This window comes from Symsagittifera roscoffensis, chromosome 1 (genome assembly GCF_963678635.1).
Source record: "Symsagittifera roscoffensis chromosome 1, txSymRosc1.1, whole genome shotgun sequence".
In the NCBI taxonomy this organism is placed as follows: Eukaryota; Metazoa; Xenacoelomorpha; order Acoela; family Convolutidae; genus Symsagittifera; species Symsagittifera roscoffensis.
This window is the reverse complement of record NC_087062.1, coordinates 79,382,194-79,408,371: the sequence shown is the minus strand read 5'-3', so window position 1 is coordinate 79,408,371 and position 26,178 is coordinate 79,382,194. Positions and strand designations below refer to the sequence as shown.

General features: G+C 37.5%; 1 protein-coding gene across 1 annotated transcript; it reads right to left on the bottom strand.

Moving 5' to 3' along the window:
* Window positions 1–7,931: 7,931 nt before the first annotated feature.
* On the bottom strand, window positions 7,932–25,518 carry LOC134857076 (progranulin-like). Its single transcript, XM_063873425.1, has 6 exons — window positions 25,216–25,518; window positions 24,513–24,631; window positions 12,388–12,610; window positions 12,085–12,179; window positions 8,921–9,238; window positions 7,932–8,491 (listed from the first exon to the last, which is right to left on the bottom strand). The coding sequence occupies exons 1-6, from the start codon at window positions 25,434–25,436 to the stop codon at window positions 8,373–8,375; spliced, it is 1,095 nt and encodes a 364-aa protein (XP_063729495.1). The 5' UTR covers window positions 25,437–25,518; the 3' UTR covers window positions 7,932–8,372.
* Between the last annotated feature and the right edge of the window lie 660 nt (window positions 25,519–26,178).

Here is a 26,178-nt window from a genome sequence, read left to right as displayed (position 1 = left end):
AGTGAGTGACACGTCAACCATCAGGCACAACAGGCGGTCAATGTTGGAGGAAGGGAAAAACTTTGATTATGATAGATGGGTTACTGATACATGTCACTGTTACAGTGGCATATATCATACAGAATAAGAGAGTCTCAAACAATTATACTACAAACGGAAGATAATTTTAACATTTTTTAAAGAAAACGCCATGGTTCTTAGAACGCTTCCATATGAACAGCTCGAATGAAAAAGGAACTGTTTAGGTTGTGGCAAGCAAGTCTACTAGCTTTTTTTGGGGGGTGGGGGCATTGAAAACCCATTCATCATCGAAGTGTGACAAAACTTTCATCATCAAAGAAGTAAAACCAAAAATAATGCCGCAGTAATAATCACAAAATGTGTATAATTTGTATGCAAATTTTTAACTTTATATCATTATAACTCCTTGTTTTGTGTTCCGATATGAATATATACATATTTTTTTGACTATGTGTATGAAATTGAATGTTGCAAGCAGTTTTAACTTTTAAAATTATAAACAGAACACATGTTTTATTGACTATACCGTTTATTATTCTATACCGTTTTTTTTTCAGGAAAAAAACATCTTTACAGCTATATACACTCTCATTCGATTTGAGACAATTCATTTATTTGCCACAAAAAAATTAATTTCGCTCCTGAATAACATCGCGGTCACAGATGCTGAAAAACGCCAATGTTTTCTTGTTAAAACTGAGTTTTTACTTAAGTTTTCAGCGTTCCGAATGAACAACTATATGATGTTCGGAACGAAAAACTATAGATATTTAAAATTGGGTTAGTTTTATCAGCATCAGCAGGAAGTTTGATTAAAAGTTCATGAAATTCAAAAACTTTGGGGTGAAACTTTTTTAAAACTTAAATTTGACCTTTTAGTTTTTTGCAAAAAAAAATCAATTTTTCTTTCGGATTTAGTTTTGTTTTGAGAATTTATCCCGCAAAGATTACTTGAAGCAAAATTATTTTTGTCATTTCCACAAAAACCGGCTATTCTTGTTTTTTAACTACAAAATTTTCGAAATACTCAATATGTTTAAATTTTCCATAAAAACATGCTGTCAATTGTTAAAGTTTCAATAAGCTTTGATATGGAAATTTGAAGAATTGACGTTATCCAAAAGCAAATGAGCGGAACCAATGATCTCCTCCACGGTTTGAGCCCAGAAATGACAATTTTCACTTGAAGTCGATTATAGTTTTAGGTGTTTTAGTTTTGTCCACAGGCTAAAAAGCAGTTTTTTCCAAAATTTCTTCCATTATATTAGCTACCTCTTAAAAAATGTTTTTGTTTTTGTCAAAAAACTATTTAAAGCTAAAATTTAATCTAGAAACAGGTTAGTCATTAATTGCTAATAGAAAAGCTAAAATTAAATTTAAAGAATCGAAACAAATTTCAGACTTTCTTGTTTTTAATTTTTTTTCAAAAAAATAGCATTAATTTAGCTACTTTTTAAGATTAATGAACGCAGTGATTACTCTTTTATAGGTCTTGCTGATTTTTTTGTTTTTTTTTTCAGGAAAAAATCTTTAAAATTTGTTCACGCTCAATTTTATTTTTTGTTTGCAGTTTGACTTCTGATTTACTATCAAGTTCAGTGCATTTTTAGAGTTAAAAGTAAGACAAACGCCACTATCGAACAGAAAAAAGAGAAAAGTCTCATAAAAGGTGATCGACTTCTAATTTCGAAAATGAAAACTAATTATCAGATTTCCCAGCGAAATAAATGTTTTGCCTATTGATCCTGTTTTCTCAAACTGGGTTAACTTTAACAGAAAAGTGTCCATCATAAAGAGTTACAAGGCCATCTATTATTTGTTGAAAGTTTTCGAGAAAACAGTTCAGTTCTTTTTTCAGTTTCATTGCGTTCGTTACTCTTTTCCAACCGTTAGATGGCTATGTTAAAAATGTTAATTACGCCAAAGAAATTCAAATTATTGTTCAATCTTCAAACAAATCAGTCATTGCAAAAATATAATCTACTTATCAACCCCCCCCCCCCCCCTCCCTTCTATGGTATCTACTTAAGAAACTGCACCCCTATGGATAAATATAGTAAATTAGCGCTAGAGCTTTGCATGGAGAATTATAATGTTTCTGCATTCTGATTTATCAAAAAATCGACAAACCTACTCTACTTAACAACAACCCCCTTTCTGAAAAAGGGTAAATTGTTAAGCAGCTCCCAAAAACATAACTGAAAAACGGAAAGTAGCTCGCTTCAACTAATTTCAGAACAATTTTTGAGCCAAAATGAATCGCAGCTTACGATTTAGTTGCTGCTTATGCTTTCGTCAAATTAACTGTACAATAACGATAACTTTAATAACGATATTTCAGAGGTCATTCCAAAAGCCAGGTTGAGGTGTTTGACTCAAGACTAGAAATTAATCCGACCCCAACTGAGTTGCACAATCAGCCTTTCTGTCGAACGAAAATTTGAAACAGAGAAGTATAGTATCAAAACTTAGTCGACACAGTCAAGCATAAAGTCGAACTCAAAATAGAAGCATTCGCACACAAAGTTGAAACAATCGAATTCAAAGTCGAAGCATAAAACTAAACTCAAGAATAGACCGCATATAATCTGAGACAAAATCAGAGAGACAAAAATTTGTCGGTAAAAATAATCGTGCAATAAAATTTTCATGTAACAAAAATGAAATTTTCTGTTTATTGAGACATCCAAACTACAGAGTACGTTCGATTCGGCCGAAATATAATAGATTTATTGAGTAGAGACCACAATCGAACGGAACTTCACTCAATGAAGTTGGTCAAAACTATGCAAATCATAAGAGATTGGAAATCGTTGTAGAGATCCTTTTTTGCGTCGGTTGAGTTCCTCAATATATAGCGTTGCTAATATAGCAGTTGACAACGGGTTATAATATATACCAAACGTTGTACATGTTTGAAAGTGAGCCTGAAAACAATTTATTTTTCTGATTATGATTAATATTATTATTTATAATTCTGATTATTGTTCCGACTTTCAAAGAAAACGGAATATTTTTTGCTTGAGGTGTTTTTCATTTTGTAATATTTCGGCGATCAAATTAGTAGCTTTTAATACAATTTTTTGTACAACACATTGAAAAAATCGACTCCCTGAAATCAAATAAACCCGCAATTCAGACAAGAGAAAAAAATAGAATATACTGGATTTTCATAGTCTAAAATATTGTCAATATAATCGATTTCCATATTACGGCCAGACAAAAGAAAATTGGACTAAAAAGGGATATGAATTCATTTTTTTCTCGTAACAACATAATGCATTACAATTCAATTGAAATCTTTTATAATGGATTATAGAATATGTGGAAAATCAGATTAAAATAGGTTATTACACTTTATTTTTGTTTCGCATCGTGCAAAAACTTGCAAGCATTTCTGCACTTGTCAAATGAGTAATGCGGAAATTTTGCCAAGCAAGTGTACGGCCTACTCCATTCCTTAGCCTAAACTCAAATTGAAAAAAAATTCCGCTAACCTCTTCCCCATTTACGTTTGCCCCTTTACCTTCCACACCTGAGCCTCTGAGACACCCTCCCCCCAACTGAACCATGACTTCCACACTCCGCTTCCACCTGAACCACCACTTCCATCCCCATCTGAACCACCCCGCACCTGAACCAATCCCCTTCAACTGTACCACCAAACCCCCGCCCGCACATGAACCAAACCCCCGCACATGAACCAACACCCCCCCACCCCAACAACTGAACCGCCCAACTGATCCGGTCCAGGTCAGGGAGGGGAGAGGATTGGTTCAGGTGGGGAATGGCAGGGTTTGGCTACAAAGGGGGAAAAGGGCAATCATTGGGGAGTTATAAGGGGCAATTGATGAAAGGAACAAAAATCAGTTAAAGATTAAAATTACCAAGTAACAAAAACAGTAACAAAGTAACCTAAGTTACTAGAACAAAAAAGGCAAAAATCTGAACTAAAATGAAGAATAGACCGCATACAAACTTAGACAAAACCCGAAAGGAAATTGGACTAAAAAGGGATATGAATTCATTTTTTTCTCGTAACAACATATTGCATTACAATTCATTTGAAATCTATTATAATGTATTATAAAATAAGTGGAAAATCAGATTAAAATAGGTCTTTAATTTTTATTTTTGTTTCGCATCGTGCAGAAACTTGCAAGCTTTTCTGCACTTGTCAAATGAGTAATGCGGGAATTTTGCCAAGCAAGTGTACGGCCTACTCCATTCCTAGCCTAAACTCAAATTGAAAAAAAAACTCCGCTAACTTCCCCCACTTACGTCTGCCCCTTTACCTTCCACACCTGAGCCACCCCCACCTGAGCCTCTGAGACACCCTCCCCCCAACTGAACCATGATTTCCACACTCCGCTTCAGCCTGAACCACACTACCATCCCCATCTGAACCACCCCGCACCTGAACCAATCCCCTCAACTGAACCACCAAACCCCCGCCCGCACATGAACCAAACCCCCGCACATGAACCAACGCCCCTCCCAACAACTGAACCGCCCAACTGATCCGGTCCAGGTCAGGGAGGGGAGAGGATTGGTTCAGGTGGGGGATGGCAGGGTTTGGGTACAAAGGGGGAAAAGGGCAATCATTGGGGAGTTATAAGGGGCAATTGATGAAAGGAACAAAATTCAGTTAAAGATTAAAATAACCAAGTAACAAAAACAGTAACAAAGTAACCTAAGTTACTAGAACAAAAAGGCAAACATCTGAACTAAATTGAAGAATAGACCGCATACAAACTTAGGCAAAATTCGAGAGACAAAATTCATGATGAAAGGGCAATTGATGAAAGGAACGAAATTCAGTTATTGATTAAATTAACAAAGTAACAAAAATAGTAACAAAGTAACATAAGTTGCGCTGAAAAAACTTATATTGAACAACAAGTAACCAATCATAGTGTAAAACGTAAAAAGTTGTGTATGCGCTTGAATAATCGCATCTCAATAAGTTGAAAAGTATCAAATATAATTGAGTTTTTTTTTCAGTGTCCCCACAAATGAAAAAGAATTGATTATCTTTGATTAAAAACGGATTTTGTTGCCTCGATAAATAGTTATAATGTAATCCATTTTTAATTGATTATAATCGATGTAAATTGATTTTTGTTCATCCATCACAACCTACTCGTTCCGAATTGAATTGAGGCTAGCTAATCGGTCGTATTAACTTCGTACGACCCAAATTTTCACATTTGATTTTTGATTTTATCCAAAAATTATAGATTTTTCAAAATTTTTGTTTCCCAAAAACTATTCGATATGGATTAAGGGGAGGCTTTGTTTCGATATCAGGGCTTTGTTTCGATATCCGAGCAGTCTAGTTATGATTATCATTTTTGTCATGATGATTTTTTTTTTATTACTGTTGTGATTTTTGGTCGAGTCGCTTTGAAACTTTATTCGAGTACTTTTAACCCCAAAGCCAATACATTGCGTTGCTGTAGCTGGCGTAAAACTCAACCAGATATAATACACAAGTCAATGGTTGTAAAAATGACTAACCGGCGGATAGAATTCATTTTTTCCATCAAGTAAAATTTAGCACTTCAAAAAAATTGATTAAATGCCAGCTGGAATATACGATTATTTGAAATAAATTAAAACGATACGGTTTATGTTCAAAGTGAGCATGATTCAATCAATCTTAAAGCAAGACGCAACGATGACCGATGACATCGTTCGGTTGAAAATCTTTAACGGTCAGATCATCTTAATTGAAATTTTTGGTTCTTTCGGAATCAGTTGCAACCAATTTCACCAGCCGAGCTGACCAAGGTTTGGATTCTGGTTTTGAACACTTTCGGAAATAATTTTCATCAATCGAACCAATCGAGAAACAATTGAGAAAAAATAAAATGCCCTGGCTGTCCCTTATGAAACGGAATTGTTATTCATATATTTGAGAATTTTTATATACCTTTTGTTAAAGTTTGATGATTTAACTCAAAATAAACACCACATTATACCCTTTCCTTTTTGAAAATTAATTTTTTCATCGTATCCGGATATGGCAAATGCAACCAGTTAATCCGCGCATAGAAGCATTTCAAATTGAACAAAGAAAATTCACTTGTTCCACATTTTTTTCAATTAGATAAAACAAACAAGTATTCACAATTGGAAATTTGCAGAAAAAAAATTAAAAATTACCGTTACATTTTCTGGGAATGTTTTAAAAGCTCACCAAAAAAGCCGACCTCCTGGTTAAATTAAAATAAGCTGATGCAATATCCGTCGCGGCTTTAGGGAATGTAGCTGAGAATGCAACTGGCCCTAATTTTTTTTCTTAAGTTACTTGAGGGCCAATAACAACTTTCTTTAAGAGAGCGAGCGCCAACAAGTCGTTTTTTTTATAACAAAAAAATTACTAAAAGTTTCCAAAAAACGCCTTCTGGGGCCTGTTTTTTTTAAATTTTTCTGTAGTGCAAGAAAATGAACAAAAAAGGTCTTTACTGTAGAGAGTTTAGAAAAACAAATTATGCGACCTAATAGAGATCTAAAGTTTCGAATTTTTTTTGAACATCCGTCTGTTCTCGAGAAAAGTTTAGATCCGCTCCTGTGCAAGACCGCTTGTTTCGAGAGATGTTATGCTGAAGGTTTTCGATATTTCAGAAAGTTTTGAAGCCAAAAATTTGTCTGAAATATTACTTTGTAATGAACTTTAAAATAAAATGTTTGTAAATTTAAAACAAAAGTTAGAAACAAGATTCATTGTTTGTATTGCAAGTAGCGACGCTTGTTATATGCTTTTTGACAAATTGATCTGTAATTAACAAATACGATTGACCAACTTTCAAATAAATAATTTATTGGTTTGTTTTCTGGCATTTCAATCGAGTGAGACTTTTTCAGTTTAAACAATCGTGCAGAAAATTGAGAAAAAGTCAAACCTTTCTAAAGGTTTATAATTTAGTCTGTTTCTATGCTTCGAGTTTTTTTTTGTAATATTGCTTTTCTCAACGTTATTTAAAGCTAGGCGACATAAAATTCTCAAAAGTTTCATCAAACTAAAATTATTTTGAGCCATGTGCTTTAAAAACTCAGGAAGGATATGATCATTCATTCGCAAGCCGTGAAATTGAACCAGCAGTTTTTTTTCGGACAGCTTGTCCAATTTATTCAAATTCAAAATTAGCAAATAAAGTATTAATTTGCTATGAAATTCGAAAGCGTATCGCTCAGGTGAAAAGTGATCAAAGTTACGCTCAAAAAAGCTACAAAAATGAACAGTTTGAGTCAGGGCTGACCTACGATTTTCTCGAGGGGGGAGGGGGGGGGGGGTTCGGAGTTTCAAAAAAAAAAATCCTCCAAAAAAAATTAAGCTCCATCAGCCAAAAATGGAGACTCAAAAAAGTATTTTGGGCTGGCAGGGCATCAAATCCCTGAGGGCCTCCACCCTAAATCCGCTGCTGGTTTGAATGGTTAAAAAACCACCATTTTGAAATATTTCTCGCTTTGTTTGGTCCACCAAATTGATTTTCTCAGCTCTCCTAAACCACAAAACAGACCTTTGACCATTTTTTCAAAGGCAAATCCTAGAAAAAATAAGCAGAAAAAGACGTTGTTTTTAGGCTTTTTTAAACGAGTGTTTGATCAAAAAGTTGAATTTTGAAGCGCATTTTCCCCATGTAAGCGCATTTTCCGCATGTAAACAATGGTACTAAACGGAGGACCCTTTTAATTGTCAGGGGGTTATTTCTGAGCTATTGTCAATCTGCGATCATTGAACATATTTTAAAATAGAACTTGAGCGGGTAGTGTATGGCAGCACTGATGTTTTATAGGAGAGAAAAAAGGGGGGCTTTTTGTCTTTTTTGTGGAAAAATTGAACGGTTTAATTGTGTCGTTTCTTTTTGAAAATGTCAGGTAAAATCTAAACTGCAGGGATCTGCAATCAAAATTGAAGGCGATACGTTTATTACAGAATATAAAAATGAGTAGATGAAAGCGGTTTCATAGTTCATAGTGGTTCCGAGTTTCAGAAGATTAACTTTGTCGAGCGACGAAAATTTTTCGATTGTTTTGGCATCCGTCTACTTCGAGGGAATCCTTGATCCGCACCTGAACGGTTCATTGTAAGTGCAGATCGGCAAGAGTATCGAAAACTATAGAAGAAAATTTGAAACGAAATGTTTCGCACATGAATATTACATAGTGTCGATAATACTTATTTCAATTTTTCCAATGAATGAAATTGAGATATACAACATATTTTCGATGACAAGCTTTTTAAGTAAAAAGATCTAATAAATAGATATAGTAATAATTTTAAGTTAGATATTAGAACTCTCCAACTCGACTGGGTTCCGGCTCTTCTGTTTCTCGTCACGATATCATTTGGTGCAGATGTGATTGGTGATGTCGCACGTAGTTCCATGGGGACAGCATGTCTCGTTGTCGCCACAGCAGACGGCTTCACTCATAGGACAACACATCATCGAATTATCTTTGCCTGAAACAAATTCCCAGTCAATTTATTAATCCCTTTTTGCGAGTAAATCACGTTGTGTTAATGTTTGCGTTCTTTTTTTTCCAGCTGAAGAAATTGCAGATTGCAATATATTGTCGAATGAAGAAATTGGGTTTTCTTTGCCATTTCTACCGCAAAAAATATGTAACTTTATTCGAGTACCGTGAAAATCATGAAAAATAAGAGAAGTGTACGAAAAAATACAAAAATGCTTTTGTTAAATTTGACTCAATCAAATCATAAGCGGCTATAATGATTTTTTTTAAAAAAAAGACGCTAAAACTATAGAAAATTTTCCTTGTGATAATAAATTAACCTTACCATTCCCATGATTTTCAGCCAACCTTCCCAGGATATATAAAAAACCTAGAAATGATGATATGAGATCTAAATCATTGAATAGTATCTAGCCTTGGCAACATGTGTAGTCATCTGCACAATACACCTTTGGATTACTGTCACAAGGTTGGGCTTTATCGCCATCTTTTTTCCCTTGTTTCCCAAGCATACTCCACCAATCCTTCCCAAAGTCAATTTTGGTCTCATTTCCACCACCCCGCTCCACTTCAAAGCTAGAGGGAGATATTGCTTCCACGAGTTTAGCTGGCCTGATTTTCTTGATTTGATCGAGTTCTTTCGGAAGTTCGACGAGTCGTGCCTCGGAAGACATTTCATCAGTCGTTTTGAAGTTCTGCGTGCAAAACGATCCGCTTGTGGAGCATTGGTATCCTGAAAACAGTATCAGAGTTAAATACGAGGATGAAGATTTTCATAATGATCAGATTTGTCATCGGAATGATTTCAGACATAAAATTCAACCGCTACTATTCCATTTCATACCAAAGCCCAAAATTTTCACACATCAATTCAAAAACTTGACGAATGAAAACTTGATTGCGCGAAGGACCAACTGCGCGAACTTTCTCAATCAATAAAAGCCCTTTAAACTGTCCAAAATGACTGATTTTATAGCTTTCTCTCTTTCGAATTGACGAATTTTGATTTCTGACTGGCCGGCCAACTTTTTGCGCATTCGGCCTTTTATCCATTAAGGATTCTCTCTTTGGTCTTTATTTCGCCCGATGCAAACACACTTCTTATAACAAAGATTTTTTTAAAACTTTTTATCACAGAATCATTTTGTTCTACTAATCAAAAATTGACAGGAGTTTTTTCCGTAAATTGCTCAACAAAACTTCAAAATAACTCAATTTAACGCGGTTTTTAGTGCTGAAAATCAAAAATTTTTTGCTTCTTAACCCTGTGTGATTTTTAGTTTCAAACATAATATTTTCGATCAAAAACCCAAACGAGAGATGTAGTACGATTTTATACCGATGTTATAAAGCCCAGAGCACAAAATTTACTAGAAAAAACGCATGAATTTTGTTGAACACTTATGACGTCTATTGCCCAATTGATAGACTATTTCAAATGTTATACAATTAACTAATGATGCTTTTTTCCAACAGCACACTCCACCCCAAATTTCAATTTCACAGTTCTTCAACTGGAAGCACAGAAACCAAATTTGATACCGGTCGAGATATGACAGACCTTGAACCACCTTTCATGATTATTTCCACTTCGACATCTCATTACAAACCCTCTCTTCCTGGAAATGCATCTTTAAAAATGTCATAATTCCATAAACCTCTGATTGAATTAGAATCTTCTTCCAAAACATTATCGCATTTTTGAGATTGCATTGAGTTTTTCCTACGCCTGTAGAACGCCATTCACGGCAAATAATTTTTCTTCCACTTCTTCCACAAAAAGTTTTTAATTAAAGTATGCGTATCTGACTCTAAATTCTAAAGTTTTTAACTAAAGTATGCGTGGTTAGGTGAAATAATGAAAAAAGAATAGCCATTAGAAATTCTCCCTTACAACAAACATTTTGGATATAGGTAAGAACCATCATCAGGATGATTGGGGTTGCGTCTGATTGGCTTCTCTTTAAGTAAATTAGTAGCCTCAAACAAAACACTTTGAAACTCGTTAATTGACCACACTTGTTTGCCGAAAAATATAGTCAGGTTTTTCAAAACTGAAGTAGTTACCGAATCAGCGCACGCCTGTCGCCATAGAGCTCCACCCCGTGCAAACTCCCATTGTACATCTTTTATACCCAATAGGCTTCTAAATGTAGTTTTGAGAAGTTCAAGATTTTACTGTATTAAATATTTAGCTCTTTGTGAGCCAAAGTGAGAATAAATCAGGGCAGCCTATCTGTTTGCTGCTCACAGTTTAACCAGATGACCTTTTTTGTGGAATTCTCGAACAATCAAATCAGGTAGCGTTGCTTAGATTTGCGCAGAAGTGAAACAGGCTTATTAATATGCTGTCCAACCAAAACAGTTTTGTCACTGTTCTCAACAGCACCGAGGCTCAGGAATTTCTGAATTTCAAACTCTTTAAGAGTCTCTCTTTGTTGATTGAAAACAAAAAATTTCTACGATCTATCGATCAAATCACTATCCTATTTGGGTCGCATTGAATATTGTCAGTGCGTTTCTTTCAATGCTAAGAGACGAGCTCTTACTTTTTCAATATTGCGATTTTACTGAATCGACTACAATCAAAAAAATTGAAAGACTGAGCTCTCGTTTGTGACAAAAAAACTTTAGTTTATGACAGTTCCTGCAACTCAAAGTCTTTAACCAATTTTTGTTGAACGGGCAACTTTTTGAATGTCAGTTCCAAAAACTTCCTGTCGGATTTTAGCGCCGAAGGTAAAACAACCCATGCAATTAGGCCGGCAATTTTATCACCTCGCGCCACCCAAAAGAAATGTTTAGAATCTTCTGAAGCTTGAATTTTACCAAGACGAGTTCCAGTAAAGAAACTGAACCCATACAAATTCTTTCACACCATTTCCTGGACTATTTCTGAGTCAACAAGGTTTTTCACGTCAAAAAACTTTAATGCATATTTGATAAAAACCTTTTTTTATTCACCCAGCCGTCAAAGCTCCTAACAGCTCTAACCGCACAATATGACTTATCTGCTGTGACGCCAAACGGGTTCTCGCCATCAACAATCTTGATTTTTTGAAAATATCATTCGGTAAAGCTTCGTCCCAGCTCTAATCCTCGCTAACTAACCAAGTTTCTCACATTAGCACTTTGGCTTTTAATGTAAAAGTTGCAGCAATGTTGAGTGGATTGAAAGTTAATTTTATTTGACTTATCTAAAACCACACGTGATTAAGAAGCATAAATTTTGCACTTCTTGAACACAATGTAATTGTCAAAACTTTTTTTACAGAATCATTTGGTTCTATGAAGCAAAAATTGACATGAGTATTTTCCGTAATTTGCTCAACATAAGTTCAAAATACATTAGCGAATCGCAATTTTTACTGCTGAAAATCGAAAATTTTTGCTTCTTAATCATGTATGATTTTAAGTTTCAAACAGAATATTTTCAATCAAAAATCCAAAAAAAAAGTAGTAAACATTTACACCAATGTTACAAAGCCCATAACACAAAATTTACTAGATGGTTCAATTGTTATACACTTAAGTATCAATGCTTTTGCCCAGCGCACGTTTATATACTACCGTGTGTACCTTGAGGACAACAAGTTTTCTTGTTGGAGCAGCACACCGCATTTGCAGTGGGACAATATCCGTAGTAGTCGCCAGTTGAAGCGTCATTGCAGCAGCTGCAAACAGAACTCACTTATCAGAAAATTGATACAAAAATAATAACCACGGTGTATCATGTGACATGTTTGGAGTGATGACGGGGAGGGGAGGTAATCGGGGGAAGGGGGGCAGGGGGCTGCAGTGGGCCTTACAGTTGTAGGATTTTGTACATTTCTTAAATTTAAAACCAAAAAAATTGTCCCAATAAAATTTTGAAGTTATTACGTGGCGTCCGTTGGACAGCAGCCGGCGAAAGTGGTGGTTCCGTTCCCGGAAGAGTTTCCACCCGATCCCTGATTGTAGCAGCACTGTTCACCATCCTCGCAGAAGCCCGAAGGGTCCAATTCACACGTGACGGTAGTGTTACCGATTACTTTTTTTGCCTTATTAGAACGTTCCTTCACGAGAGCAGGCATAATGCTCAAAGCCGTCACTTCAACATCTGCGCCTTAAAACAAAAAAGTGATAATTTCAAAAAAAATTGATTACCAAAGGAATGATGGCAACTGATCTTTTACAAATTTATAAAAGCTAGATTCATTCAATGTAAATGAAAGATTAGGACAATAAAGTAAAACCGAAAAATTTAACTTGGCCAAATAAGCTCGAATTATTGGAATATTTGGTGGAAATTCATGAGACATATTTTTATATGCTTTCATTATTGGACACAACTATTAGATGAAATACTTCGTTCGTTAAAAAAGCAATCAACTTCAGATTCAATTGAAAAAAGTCCCTGTGGTTTCCCCATAACCAATGAACTTTTTAACAAAACTGTGAATAAAAACTTCTATCCAAAATGAAATTTCTTGAAGTAGTCACATTGCATGAAGGAAACACTCGTTTAGTACGTAGCTGTCATCAACAGATTTCAATGCACCCAGTTTTTGGCAAACTCTACGGGAAATTGTTCAAAAACACTTGATCTAATTTTTAGCCAAAAACACATATCGTCAAAAAATTTAGATAACAGAATAAAAGTTGTTTAGTTGATGCCATAACAAATCTCTAGAAAAATCAATTGAAAAAATTCTTCAACTAATTTTTTCCTTTGATAGACTTGATCATTTTCTTCTACTGGCAGAATACACAATGTAAGGGACAAGGAGCCTCTTCAATAACTCCTAAAGATTAACCTCACTAATGAAAAGCTTTTTAGTTTGTCCAAATTTTTAGTTTGTCCAAAATATGTGAAGCAGTACTGACTTCTAAATCGTTTTTTTTTCGCTGATGATAAAACCAACAAAAAGAAACTGAAAAAAGTTAAAATTATAGAAAAATGTGTATCAGAAACATTAAAATGGTTTACTGGATTGAAATGACACTAAAAACAGGTAAAACTAGATTTATCTGTTTTTAGTACCACTGAAAACGACAAAAATGCCAACGGTACAGATGTAAAAAACAACAATTAAGAACTTGTTTTTTGTTTGGAGTTTATTAACAAAAAGTCAAGTCATTGAAATGTCAGCCAATCGTTCCTTTGTGAAATTTGTTGGGAACGAAGAAAAAATGTAGAAGAAAGTAGCGTTTGACGGAACACAAATGTAGGTTATTCGTTTCAGCGACAGGTACTTGTGGCTCCAAAATTGTCTCAGCAAAACTGTGTATAGGATCTTTGCAGTAAATGAGTTAACAAGTTCATTGAAAATAATGTATTTATTTCTTTAAGAAAAAAAATATGACTGAAGTGTGTTGTATAGAGTAATTGAGTTCATTTCGCAAGCTGTCAATCAAATATTCACTCTTGGTGCTAGACTAATTGATTAGCAGGTGTTTGTCCTTGGAACAGTCTGTCACCCTTGGATACTGTTTCTAACCACTCTTTATGCTAACTTTGTGAGATTAAGTTAACACTCTCTTATATCGGAATTAACAATTGGACAACGACAGTTTTACCTTCTTGATATGGCGCAGTCAGCAGGATCAGGTGGGGGAAAGAATCCACTGGGCATCACGTGCTTTTGGCCAGCAAAATGCACGGAAACGCCAATGTTGTGGGAATTCTGGATCAACAGATTCCAATGGGGAATGGTCGCAAAGCACTCACTAAACCCGATGAACTTTTACTTCGCCGCGACACTCACAGAGGCCCAAATTACTGACTTGCCCGAGGAAGTAGACGGAAAAAATCGGCGGGTATCAGAACAGGTGTTGATTTCGAACCTGTATTTGTGTCTGGGGGAAAAGGGGCAGGATGAACTGCACAAAAGACGACCACACCTGGATCTCCAGACGATTCGTTGCCCACGGATGATAGACGCGCTGGAAACGGAATTTAAGAAAGAGAGAAATGAAACATATGAAACATACCAACTCCTTTCTCGTAAGCAATTTATCAATGAAAGCTTGGAACAATTCCATTCCGTACTCAGCGGATTGGCAGCGCAGTGCAATTTTGGAGCACTAGAAGACCGAATACTAAGAGACGTATTCATTGTTAACATGAATAATCGGGATGCACAAAAGGAACTATGCAGGTCGACGAAAACACCTGAGGAAGTGTACCGGATAGCTCTCTCGTACGAGAGGGGTAACAAGTATGCATCATCATTTGTTTCCACGGGACCAGTGGGGGCCCCAGGATCATCATCAGGAGGCGGAGGAATCCAGATAAAATCGGAACCAGTCGGAATAATCCGTGGAGGTTATCGGAACAATCGTGCAAGGGGCCGGGGCTCTTACCAAGAGCGAGGATCATATCGAGGCAGAAATCTACCCAATAACAACAAATGTTATAACTGCGATCAACAAAATTTCACCAGGGAACACTTGGACAGATGCCCAGCAAAGGGGGTTACATGCAATTTTTTAGCCACAAAATTGGCCACTTCGAACGAACCTGCAGGGGAAAACGTGGAAACCAGCGGGGACAGGGAGCCGTAAGAATGATACGGGAGAATGGCGACGATCATCACCTAGAAAATTCGGCGGACGAAGAAGCATCACAACATGCAAGTTCCATTGGATGGGTTAATAAGAATCCAGTGGTGCACTCGTGGGACTCAAGCAGCTCCGACGGGGACTATATGGTTATGGCCATAAAACGAAAAAGAGTCACCGAATTGAAAGTTGCTGGGGCACAATTCCCGATCAAAGTCAATGGGAAACCCACTCGAGTGTGGATCGATAGCGGGTCCCCAATTTCAATTTTCACCATCGGAGAATTGCGGAAAACTTTGGGAACATCAGGAGTAAAACTGGACAATCTTACGGAGGAGGACAATGCTTTTCGGGATTATGGGAACAATCCATTACAAATGATTGGAACAATGGCAGTAACAATACAATCAAACGGCTGGAAGATCCATGCAAGGATAAAAGTAATCGGAGGGAACCGACCATCAATAATTGGAAGAGATCTGATGCCCCAACTAGGACTCCAGTTGGTGCAACAATCACCAGGGGACCACATAATGTCCATTGAAGAAGGCAGCCAGGACGCACTGGAACCGGAGGGGGAGTTGGATTCATGGCAAACATATTTCAGTAAGCAGTTTTCAAACCTTTTTAACAGGGTAGGGAAAATAAGAAACTACAAGGTACAAGCCGAATTTTTTGAAAACCTCACCCCAGTTCAACAGAAGGGGCGTCGAGTCCCGATTTCGTTGCAAGAGAAAGTGGATGCAGAAATTGACAAATTACTGAAACAGGATCATATTGAAAAATTCTCCGAATGCTCGGACAAGTATTTTGTGTCCCCAATAGTAATAACAGTAAAAAAAGATGGGTCCGTGAAACTGGCACTCGAGTCGAGGGAACTAAATAAACAAGTGCATAAGAATAAATACCAAATGCCGAATATCGAGGAACTAATGGACACGGTTGGACAAACGATTAGCGAAAAAAAACCGGGAGACATATATTTCACAACAATGGGTTTAACATATGGTTATGGCCAACTGCCACTAAACGCTGAGACGAGCATACAGTGCAATTTTTCTCTTATTGGAGGCCGCTCGACGGGTACATACCGGTTCTAGACCGGATTCTATGGTCTCACTACAATGCCCGCGGAATTCCAGCGCGCAATGGATTGTATACTCGCTGAATACCCGCAAGCGCATGCGTCCATCGATGATATTTTGGTCGTAACCAAAGGAACGGCGATAGATCACATAGCGACGGTAGAGAAAATTTTAAGAAACTGGATCGTGAAAATATGTCCCTAAAATTGACAAAATGTAAATTCGCCCAGCGAGAATGCGAATGGCTAGGCCATAAAATAACCCCGACTGGAATTACTCCATTGGTTAGAAAAACAGAACCAATAGAAGCGCTAACGCCGCCACGGACTTTGTCACAATTAAAATCGTTTATGGGGTCAATTCATAGTTTGCACAAGTACCTGCCGGCATTGGCCGAATCATCGGCACCGCTGCGACCCCTACTAAGCAAAAATAATGAATACATTTGGACACCCGAATGCCAGAACGCGTTCGAAAACCTTAAGAAACAAGTTTCTAACATTGTTGAATTACGGCATTTTGACATCCACAAAGACATTCGTATAGTGTGCGATGCAAGCCATAACGTGCTCGGCGCGGTGTTGGAACAGTTAGGACCAGAAGGATGGCGCCCAATCTCGTTTGCGTCGCGATATCTTAACGAAGCGGAAAAGAAATACTCAACAAACGAATTGGAAATGTTGGCAGTTGTGTGGGGGGCTGAATATTTTAGAAATTACATACTGGGCCGAAGTTTTTTGATCGTTACCGATCATAAAGCTTTAATATCCCTTTTGAACGGTAATAACAAGAAAAATAAAACGATGTTTAGTCGCTTAACGCGCTGGTTAGATCGAATAATTCCTTTTGATTTTCAAATTGAGCATAAACCAGGGGCTAAAATTGGTTTGGCGGACTACTTATCACGTCATCCAAGTAGGGAAGCAACACCAATAAGTACGTATGATAATATGTTTACGGTGGCAAAGATCAACCTAATTCGCACAGCGCTTGGCTTTAATACATCCAAGGGACCAAATACATCCAAGGAACCAACTTGTACAGCGGATAATCAGCATTCTATAAATAGACTGGAAGTTTCGTCACAAAATGACTCGGTAGAGGGCGGAAAAACATGTAAGCGGAAATCAACCAATCAGATTCAAACACGTGGTTTAAGCCGACGGCTACGCGATATACGCAATGGATTAGTTGGGGCTATTATTCAATCAGAACACATTTGTTCAAAATTATCTAAATCCAACTCTCAAAATAAAAATTTACTTAAATCCAGCCCTCAAACTTCAAAAGCAAATATCACTATGGACCGCAGCATGCGCAAATGGCAGAAAATCCTTAAACAACATCCAAGTCTGAATAGTAGTAGCGACGAAATCGAAGAATTGCCCCCAAATGTATCACTAGAAGCCATTACCAAAGAGACAAGATCAATACGCACAAATACAACGCTCTCGTTACCCTCGGAATGCAAAGGAGAAACAGTACCACCAGTGGACCCAAACCTTGTATGTATGTCAATTATCCCGCGAAATTGTAAGATCGTTAACAAAGCTACTTCATTACCTGACCTGTTTAACTTAAAATTCATAGAGTCAAATTATGTATCGGACTCCCAACTGAGCGCTATTCGCGACCTCATTGTTACACAAGATCCGGAAATTCACGAAAAAGTTTTTCAAATGAATCGTTATTATGCCCAATTCGTCAATGATTTTTCAGCAAAGGAAAACGTAGTTTGGATGGATGATAAGTTGGTAATTCCAATTAACCTTCAGTCAGCAATTAATAACCGAATCCACGCGTACCACCACGGGAAATCAAATATGTTCGATGCCGCAAAAGATGTCTGGTATCCCTACATCTACCGTTCAATAGCTTCCATTGCCGAAGGGTGCCCTGAATGTACTGCAGCTGATGCCACCGATCCTAATGTGCAAGATATGCCCCAACCAGCTGATACAAACTGGAGTGTAAGATCAGACCTCGCCTACGATATCAAAAACAGGACCCATGCACGACGCCTTACAGTGGACCAATCCGCGAATCAAGACGACGAACCGTCGATACTCAGAAGTGCGAACCCCAATGGACAACCGGGACCATCCGGATTGTTGTTTCAGCGAACTGGAAACAAAAACCTAAAAAGGAAATCGGGAGTCGCCACGAAGCCCATACCAAAGAAGTCTAAAATTGCAGCCAAATCGGTATTACCGGTACCATTGAGAGAAGTAAAACAGCGAGCCATTCAAACAGCATTACCACCGCCGACTCCGCGCGATGTAAAGGAACGCTTAGCACAGCGAATTGCGAAAAAGAAACGTGAAAGGACCGGGCGCCGTTTCGAAGATACCGACTCCGAATCAGAAGACAGCGAGGACTTACCGATTATCTCGGTAAAACGAGCCAAACAGCCTTTAACTACCACCCCTGAAGCACCTATAGAACGCTCAGCAGAAACACTACCAGAGGCCGAGGTTGGAACTGACCAGGACACCATTCCGGCACAAGGCGGCGAGTTGGATAATCAAAATCCAAGGGAGCAAGGAATATCCAATCCAGGGGAACAGTCGAAGTCGATCACCGCCAGTAGGAAAAAAGGAGCCTCATCAAAGAAAGCAAAGCTGGTCTCATACAGCAGCCAGCGGGAGAGCCAGGACGAGACATCATCCACGACGTCTAGAAAAAGCGGGCGCAAAAGAACGGCGGTCACCAAGATGGGGGGGCGTAATGATTGATTTCATCAATCAAAACAAGGAAGGAAACAAGTGATTTACAAAACTTTCTGAAAAACTGTCCTAACCCAGGGAGAGGGTGAGTCATTAGTGATTTAAAACTCAATTTTTGTCACTGCTCAGTGATCTTTTAGTTGTTAAAAGTTGTCATTATTAAAGTCTAAATTGTATCCAAACATGAAGCTAGTAATTCTTTTTCAACCATCTATGATCAATCATTTCAGTCATTAAAGTCAACCAGCGAAACCATTTCTACTCAACTAAAGTTTCATTATCGAAGGGGAAGTGTTGTATAGAGTAATTGAGTTCATTTCGGAAGCTGTCAATCAAATATTCACTCTTGGTGCTAGACTAATTGATTAGCAGGTGTTTGTCCTTGGAACAGTCTGTCACCCTTGGATACTGTTTCTAACCACTCTTTATGCTAACTTTGTGAGATTAAGTTAACACTCTCTTATATCGGAATTAACAATTGGACAACGACAGTTTTACCTTCTTGACAAGTGTCTCAAAACAGCAGCACATCATGTATTTTGTAACACATAAGAAGACTATCTATTTTGGGGCTAGTAACAACGCAGCTAAAGCCTCCCACATATTCAGTCAACGCAATTTCAGAAGATGAAGACCACGAATCAGATGAACACAAGGTTTTGGAGGAACCATTTTGTCAAGAAATTCAGTTACGTATTCCAAAGGTTAGGACAATCAAAGAACCACTAGATGTTTACACTATTCAAATCGCCTCTTGACCCCTTCCAAATTACCCCTTCTGATTCAGGAAAAGGGCAGGAGAGTGCCAATCTATATTCAAGCAAAAGTGAGAGCAGAAATCAAGAAACTTATAGAGGAAGACCAAATTGTAAAGTAGACATATGCCAAAGTGATCAATCCGTAGCTCCGCTAGTGATCACAGCAAAAAAGGATGGCACAGTTAGCAATGGATAAGAAACCGATGAGTTCACAAAACTTCAAAAAAAAATTTCAAATACCAAAATTATTAGAACTCCTAGAATCTTCAGCTGAAATTATCACGTCAAAATCAGAAGGCACACTTTGGTTCGCGTCTTTAGATCTGAAATATGCTTTTAGTCAGCTTCCATTAGATGAAACCGCCAAAAAAAACAGCAACTACAGCATAGTAAATGGGAATTTACTAAAATATACAGATTTAAAACCGAATTTCATTAATTAACAGACATGCCGAAGGAATTTCAGAAGGCCATGAACAACATATTTTTAGAAAAACCAGTAGTGTTCTGTTCCTTAGATGATATATTAATAGTATCGAAAGGATCAATTATCAGCTATAACAAAAAAGTCGATGAAGTTCTATCAAAATCAGACAAGGAAGGGTTTGCGTTAAAATTGAGTCACTGTGAATTCTCAAAAACCAACATGACATGGCTGGGATTCGCAATCGACATTACAGAAATGAGACCAAAACACTCAAGGATAGAAAGAATGATGACACTACAACCATCAAAATCTCGAAAAAAAACTTAGATCTTTTTGAATCATTTGTGCAGATTTTCTTCTAATCTACAAAAATCTACACTGAGCCGTTGCATCAATCGTTAAAAGCAGAAAACATAACTAAAAAGTACCATTACGATGCATCGAAACGATGCAGGATTAAATGTGACGCAAGTCACAAGGGATTGGGAGCAGCGTTGGAGCAAGAGTTAGAACCACACAAATGGTTACCAATTGCCTTCACTTCAAAATTTTTGAACACAGCGGAGCAAAATTATAGCACAAACGAGCCGGAATTGATTTCAAATTCTGACCGACCAAAAAGCTATAGTTACAGCTTTGACAGATAATTGTGGAAACAAGACCTACCAGTACAGATTGACCAGATGGGCAATCAGAAGGCTGCCATATAAATATTCAAACTCTCACATTGTAGGCGCTGAAAAAAGAATGGCTGATTACTTGACGAGAACTTTTATATTCGAGGCTTCACTCACTTCAAAAACTATGAGCAATTCATAGTCAAGGCCATTGAGAATTTCAATGAAGCTTGTAGGATGATCAATACGCCAGCAAACATTCTTTCAGATAGTTCATATTAATTCATGCCCATCACGAGACAACCAATCTATATCAGAAGCATTTTGTTTTGACGAAAATCTAAGCAAAAGACTACAATCAGCTACCCCATGGTCGGAAGAGAGCGACAATATTTTGTAAAAAGATTTTATCCAATCAAATCATTGGGATAAAACCACCATTTAAGAAGCATAATTCGATAAAGGCGGCACAAAACTCGTCCAATCACAACCGAATATGTAAATGTACATACATCCGCAAGAGGGCTCTATATCAAGCGATTTTTATGTTAGCCAATAAGAATGAGTCATGCAAATCCACATCCCTCATATTCATATTGTAATTCTATGCGGCAACTATTTCAACCAATCAAACAGTTTATGTAAACTTGCAACTCACAGCAATTGGGCGAAACTACCGTCAATTAGGACAACTAAGGAAGCTTATTCTAGCAAAGAGTAGAGAGGAGTTCCTACGAATGGGCAGCTACATGACCAACTTCCGGGATAGTGCATCAGTGAACAACGACTGTATCATCATCGACAGCCGGGTGGCGCTTCCCACTTGTCTGAGGAAGGCCGTCATGGCTCGACTGCGCAGAACACACCCAGGCGAGGAAGTCATGATGGATGCTGCAAAGTATCTCTGGTGGCCGAAGATGCACAGAAAATATATAGATGAATGCCAATCTTGCAGATCATGCTCCGCGTTTAGTAAGAACCTTAGAAAATTCAAATCATTTAACTCTTCAAACTCTCTTCCAGATCTATCTGGACCAAACAAAGAGCTTCAAACTGACTTCGCAGGGCCCATGTTTGATTCAAAAGGGGAAATTTTTCTATTCTAGTTAAAATTGACTGGTTTTCGAAGTATCCATCTGCTATGATTACTAGAAATTCTGGGAGCAAGAAAAACTCAATTTTTTGAAATACTCTATCAATCAACATAGCATACCAAAGAAATTAAGAACAGATCAGTATTTTGGATTCAAAACGCTAAGGGGATAAACCAAATATTTTGCCCAGCCGGCAATCACCGCGGTTGCGATTCGGTGGGAAAGTGTATTGTGACTCTGAAAGGGAAGTTAGGCAATTGGATCGAAACTTCGATGATATCCAGTCAGCTGTCAAATCGATTTGGAAGCTATTTGTATAACAAGTCACCAAGTCACACTATTCTATAGAAGAGTTCATTTGAACTTCACTATGGCAGATAGCCAAATACAGAAGTGCCTAATTTTTAGGATAAACCAATCAATTAATTAATTTCTGATCAAAAAAAGCTTAAGAGATCCAGGCTGTAGCCAGAAGAAATGTGAGAGGAGCAGACTCAAGAACCAGACTGAAGGTTTTCAAGAAAGTAGTGATGAGTAAAGACGTTGTACCGAAAGTTACGAGGCCAGCGGAAGAGCCAGATAGCAACAGGGCCCTAGAGAATCTAGAAAAGGCGGCAAAAGATTGGAAACTACACAAGAGGCATCTCACACATCATTAGGGATCAGAGAGGCTGAGGAAATTGAAAGGTAGGTGTTACTTTCTCGCAGCAAGTTTTAGAAGTGATCTCAATCAAAAGACACTGAGATTCAGAATGGATCAGGAGTTGTCAGTCCAGAGCCAAAACAAGTAACCTTGAATTTGATCAACTGCATCATCCGGACAAAATGGTTTTTTATCGGAAGATTTTGGATATGATATCGGGCCGCCCATCAATCAAAATCTATTAGAAAATAGTCAAAACTACTAACAACACCTACATCACAGACGAAGGTAAAGTAATTAGGAAGAAACATATATCGCTTAAACCGAAATTCAAATCAGTACTTTGATCAAATTCAGGTTCAAAGACACCAGCCGCTTGCCCGCCGAGGAAGTCTCTACATCAGTGCAGTTCTAGCAAACCGAGCCGACCACCTGTACTCATTCTCCTATATCTTCGTCGACAGAAGGTTCAGATTCAGAGAATAGGGAGGTACCCGTTGCAAAACTAGACAAACTGCAACAAAAGACAATGAGGCTATCTACCTCACTGACGAAGATATCCAAACGGAAGCCACCAAGTTCAGCAGCCAGATATACAGCCTCGCCAAATGTTCTACAAAACATCCCAAATGGCGTCATCACAGGCTTAACTTTGTCTTCGAGTAGCTCCCCAGAACAAGAAGTTCAGGCGGTACCAAGAGTGAATGAGCCAGAAAACCAGACGACAAATTTGTGCCCAATAACATTAGAGCTGATTGTAGCAAAGAATGTCCAATGGACAAGCCAGAATCGGTACCCATTATGAAGAAAGAGCAAGGTACGAGTCAAAGCATTGAAGAGAGCTGCCCGATACCGTCTGTTCCGGTAGTAGAAAAGACGAAGACTTCACTGGATAAAGAAGGGGAGACAAAAGCAACAGGCTCGGGAAACATTTCAGTAGATGGGGGGAAAACTGGAGAAATCAAAACTTCAGACAAAATGGAAACTCAGGCCACCTCTGCACTACTTAGACAAGAAAAGAGACAACTAGACAAAAAGAGCAGACACGGAGACAAAGACTCAGAAGTATCAAATAGTTCAAACAGGTCATGGAGAAGAAGTAAGCGAAAACAGAGTTTTTCGGAAGACCGCTGAAGCATTCAGTTAAGAGTTTGAAGGGAAATCAGGCGAATAGAAGCTTCAGTCGATTCCACGATCGACGGAGGATATTACGCCTTCCTCAGGGAACACGCCGTCATTGTCGCCAAGGAGTAAGTTGAAAACACCTATGTTTGCGTTTTATAAACCAGACCAAGTTCAAAGGAGGAAAACGGATTGAATTTTTTTTACAAACTTCTAACTCTTTTTTTTACAATGAAATGAAGTTCATACGTTGTACAAGTTTTTCCTAGAGGGGAAAATGTGGTGTTTGTGTATTTTACACCAGGTATTTGAGGACATACGTTTGAAATTGTTCTATTATCATTTAACGTTGATCGTTTGACCGCTGTAAAATAGACACCTGCCAATCCTGTCCATTAATTTTATCAGCTTTGCGGTGCTAAAGCTAACTCACTCTTCGTAAACTAATGAGAGATTATAGTTGCACAACACTCTATTATTATCATAACTACTTATTATCTTTACTGTTATTTCAACCTTTTTTTATTTCTGTTTTCAGATAGAGTTTAGGGAATATCACAGCAAGAGGAAATTTCTAAAATCAAATAACCGGTTCCCTTCATTCCATGAGGCTCTTTCCTTGATTTTTGAGAAGAAACCAATTGTCGGGTTTCTGCCAATTACATAATCAGACAATCAGCGGTCGAACGAAACATAATTTGAGAATCTAGAAAAAAAGTAAACGCTAAAACAATACTGATTAACATTCATGCGGCGTAGGGAAAGAGTTTAAAAACATTGTAAGAGTTTACCGATTTGAATACCTTGTATTTAATAGTCATCAAGTTTTTTCAAGGGATCAGCTTTTTACACTATTTTTATACCGTATGATCTCTATTTTTGAGGGAGCACTCTAGGTTTTGGAAAATGCCTGAACAAATTAAATGAAAAATCATAGCCCCCACTCACGCGCTCGACAAAAAAAACAGCACTCCCCGCCAAATTTTGTATACCTTCGTCAGTAGTTTCTCGCTTTATCCTCAGTGGTGTCGATTCGGAATGATTGGCCACGCAATAGGGAGGCCAGTCCACACAATGCCACCCACTTGGACAGCAGTACGTGTTCGAAGCCCTAGTACATGTTCACATCATGTTCACGCTATTCCTGACCCAAATAACTGTTTTTTTTTAAGATAAAAAACCGCCAACTTTCATACAAAACATTCAATATTCTTGTCTGTAAAAGTTAAATGGAGAAACTTAGAGATAGATGGCAATTCAAAAAATGATTCCATGCACAAAAAGCTGCAGCTTGCAAAAAACTTTAGATCTTTGAAACTTTTCATTTTGAGAAGTCCGTCTAGCAATATATACAAAATGTGAGGAAAAAAGCGGATCGATGAAATGTGATCATTGGATTTTTAAAAATCACCGAAGTATATTTGCAGTGAGAATTAATGATTAACTTTTAATCTAAAACGATGCCCAAACAGCGGGACAACAACAAGCTGGGCAAGTTTTTTTTCTTCAAAAAACTTTGAGTGGTCGGAACAACAAGCACTAAATTTGAATTTCCCGTCAACCCCCCTGATGTTATCTACTAAATAATCTACACTCCACTAAAAATCTTGAAACGGGGGGGGGGGTTTGTGATTGTTAAGTAGATTCCTAACTAAGTTTTATCTCTAAAATAGATGAGTTAAACGGCGTGAACACCTTTCATGTTTGCAACAAACGGCATTGGGCAGAGCACAGCAGCCGTAACTATTCTTGAACTGAGGAACCTCACAGCAGGTACTTGTATCCTGACACCAATTCTGGTCTGGGCACAAAATAATATTGGGCTGTCGGAACGATTCCACTACAGAGATAATGCAACCTGCAAATACAATAATGACAAAAACAGCCGGTAATAGTGCAGATCTGAAAGTAGGCATGTTGTATGTTAATAAATAGTCAACCTTAGTGACACTCAATTAATTGTATTTACAGCTGAGAGTTACTTCATGAATCAATAATAATGATTGCTATTGTTTGTTCTGGTTGTCAATTCAAAACGTTTCGGATGTTTGTATCAGTTTCAATTCAAACTATTCGTAAGTTTTTCATGAGATCGAATAGAATGAATGACATCTTTTCTCGACACTGGGACAACTTTCTAATGTCGTTCGAATCAGGACTGAAACGGCTTTGATATCATAAAAATCCACTCATAGGGACAATTATTTGTTTATATGTTTTAGTTGAAAATCAAAATAAGCCTGTTCACTCACCTTATTCGTTCGAAATTAGACCAAAATTCAAAAAATTCAAACGGGTTTTTCTTCACACTCAGAGAATTTTTTCAAAGTTTTGAAAAGTCGTTCGAACCACGACTGAAAAGAATTCAGTATGATATACCTCAGGATGAAAACAAAAAAGAAAAGAAGTAAAACACACCCGAATACAAAACTCCTACCTATTTTCAATGGTCAGAACGAAAATATTGGGTAAAACAATCAACAAGTATGTTGGTTAAAATATTGTAGGAAGTATCAAATATATAGCAAAGTAAAAATTTGCCTGGACAGAAGGCTCGTTCCTACTCTCCCCACATTTTAGCATGACCATTATTTAATGAAATTTTTTTTACCTGTTGAACAAATTAACAATTGTGAAAAAATGTTTTTTGATACTTTG

Coding starts and splice junctions, on each gene's coding strand:
- LOC134857076 (XM_063873425.1), bottom strand. CDS start 25,436: ATGCCTACTTTCAGATCTGCACTATTACCGGCTGTTTTTGTCATTATT. Junction 24,632..25,215: donor GTTTGTTGCAAACATGAAAG/GTGTTCACGCCG, acceptor AACATGTACTAG/GGCTTCGAACACGTACTGCT. Junction 12,180..12,387: donor TGCTGTCCAACGGACGCCAC/GTAATAACTTCA, acceptor TTCTGTTTGCAG/CTGCTGCAATGACGCTTCAA.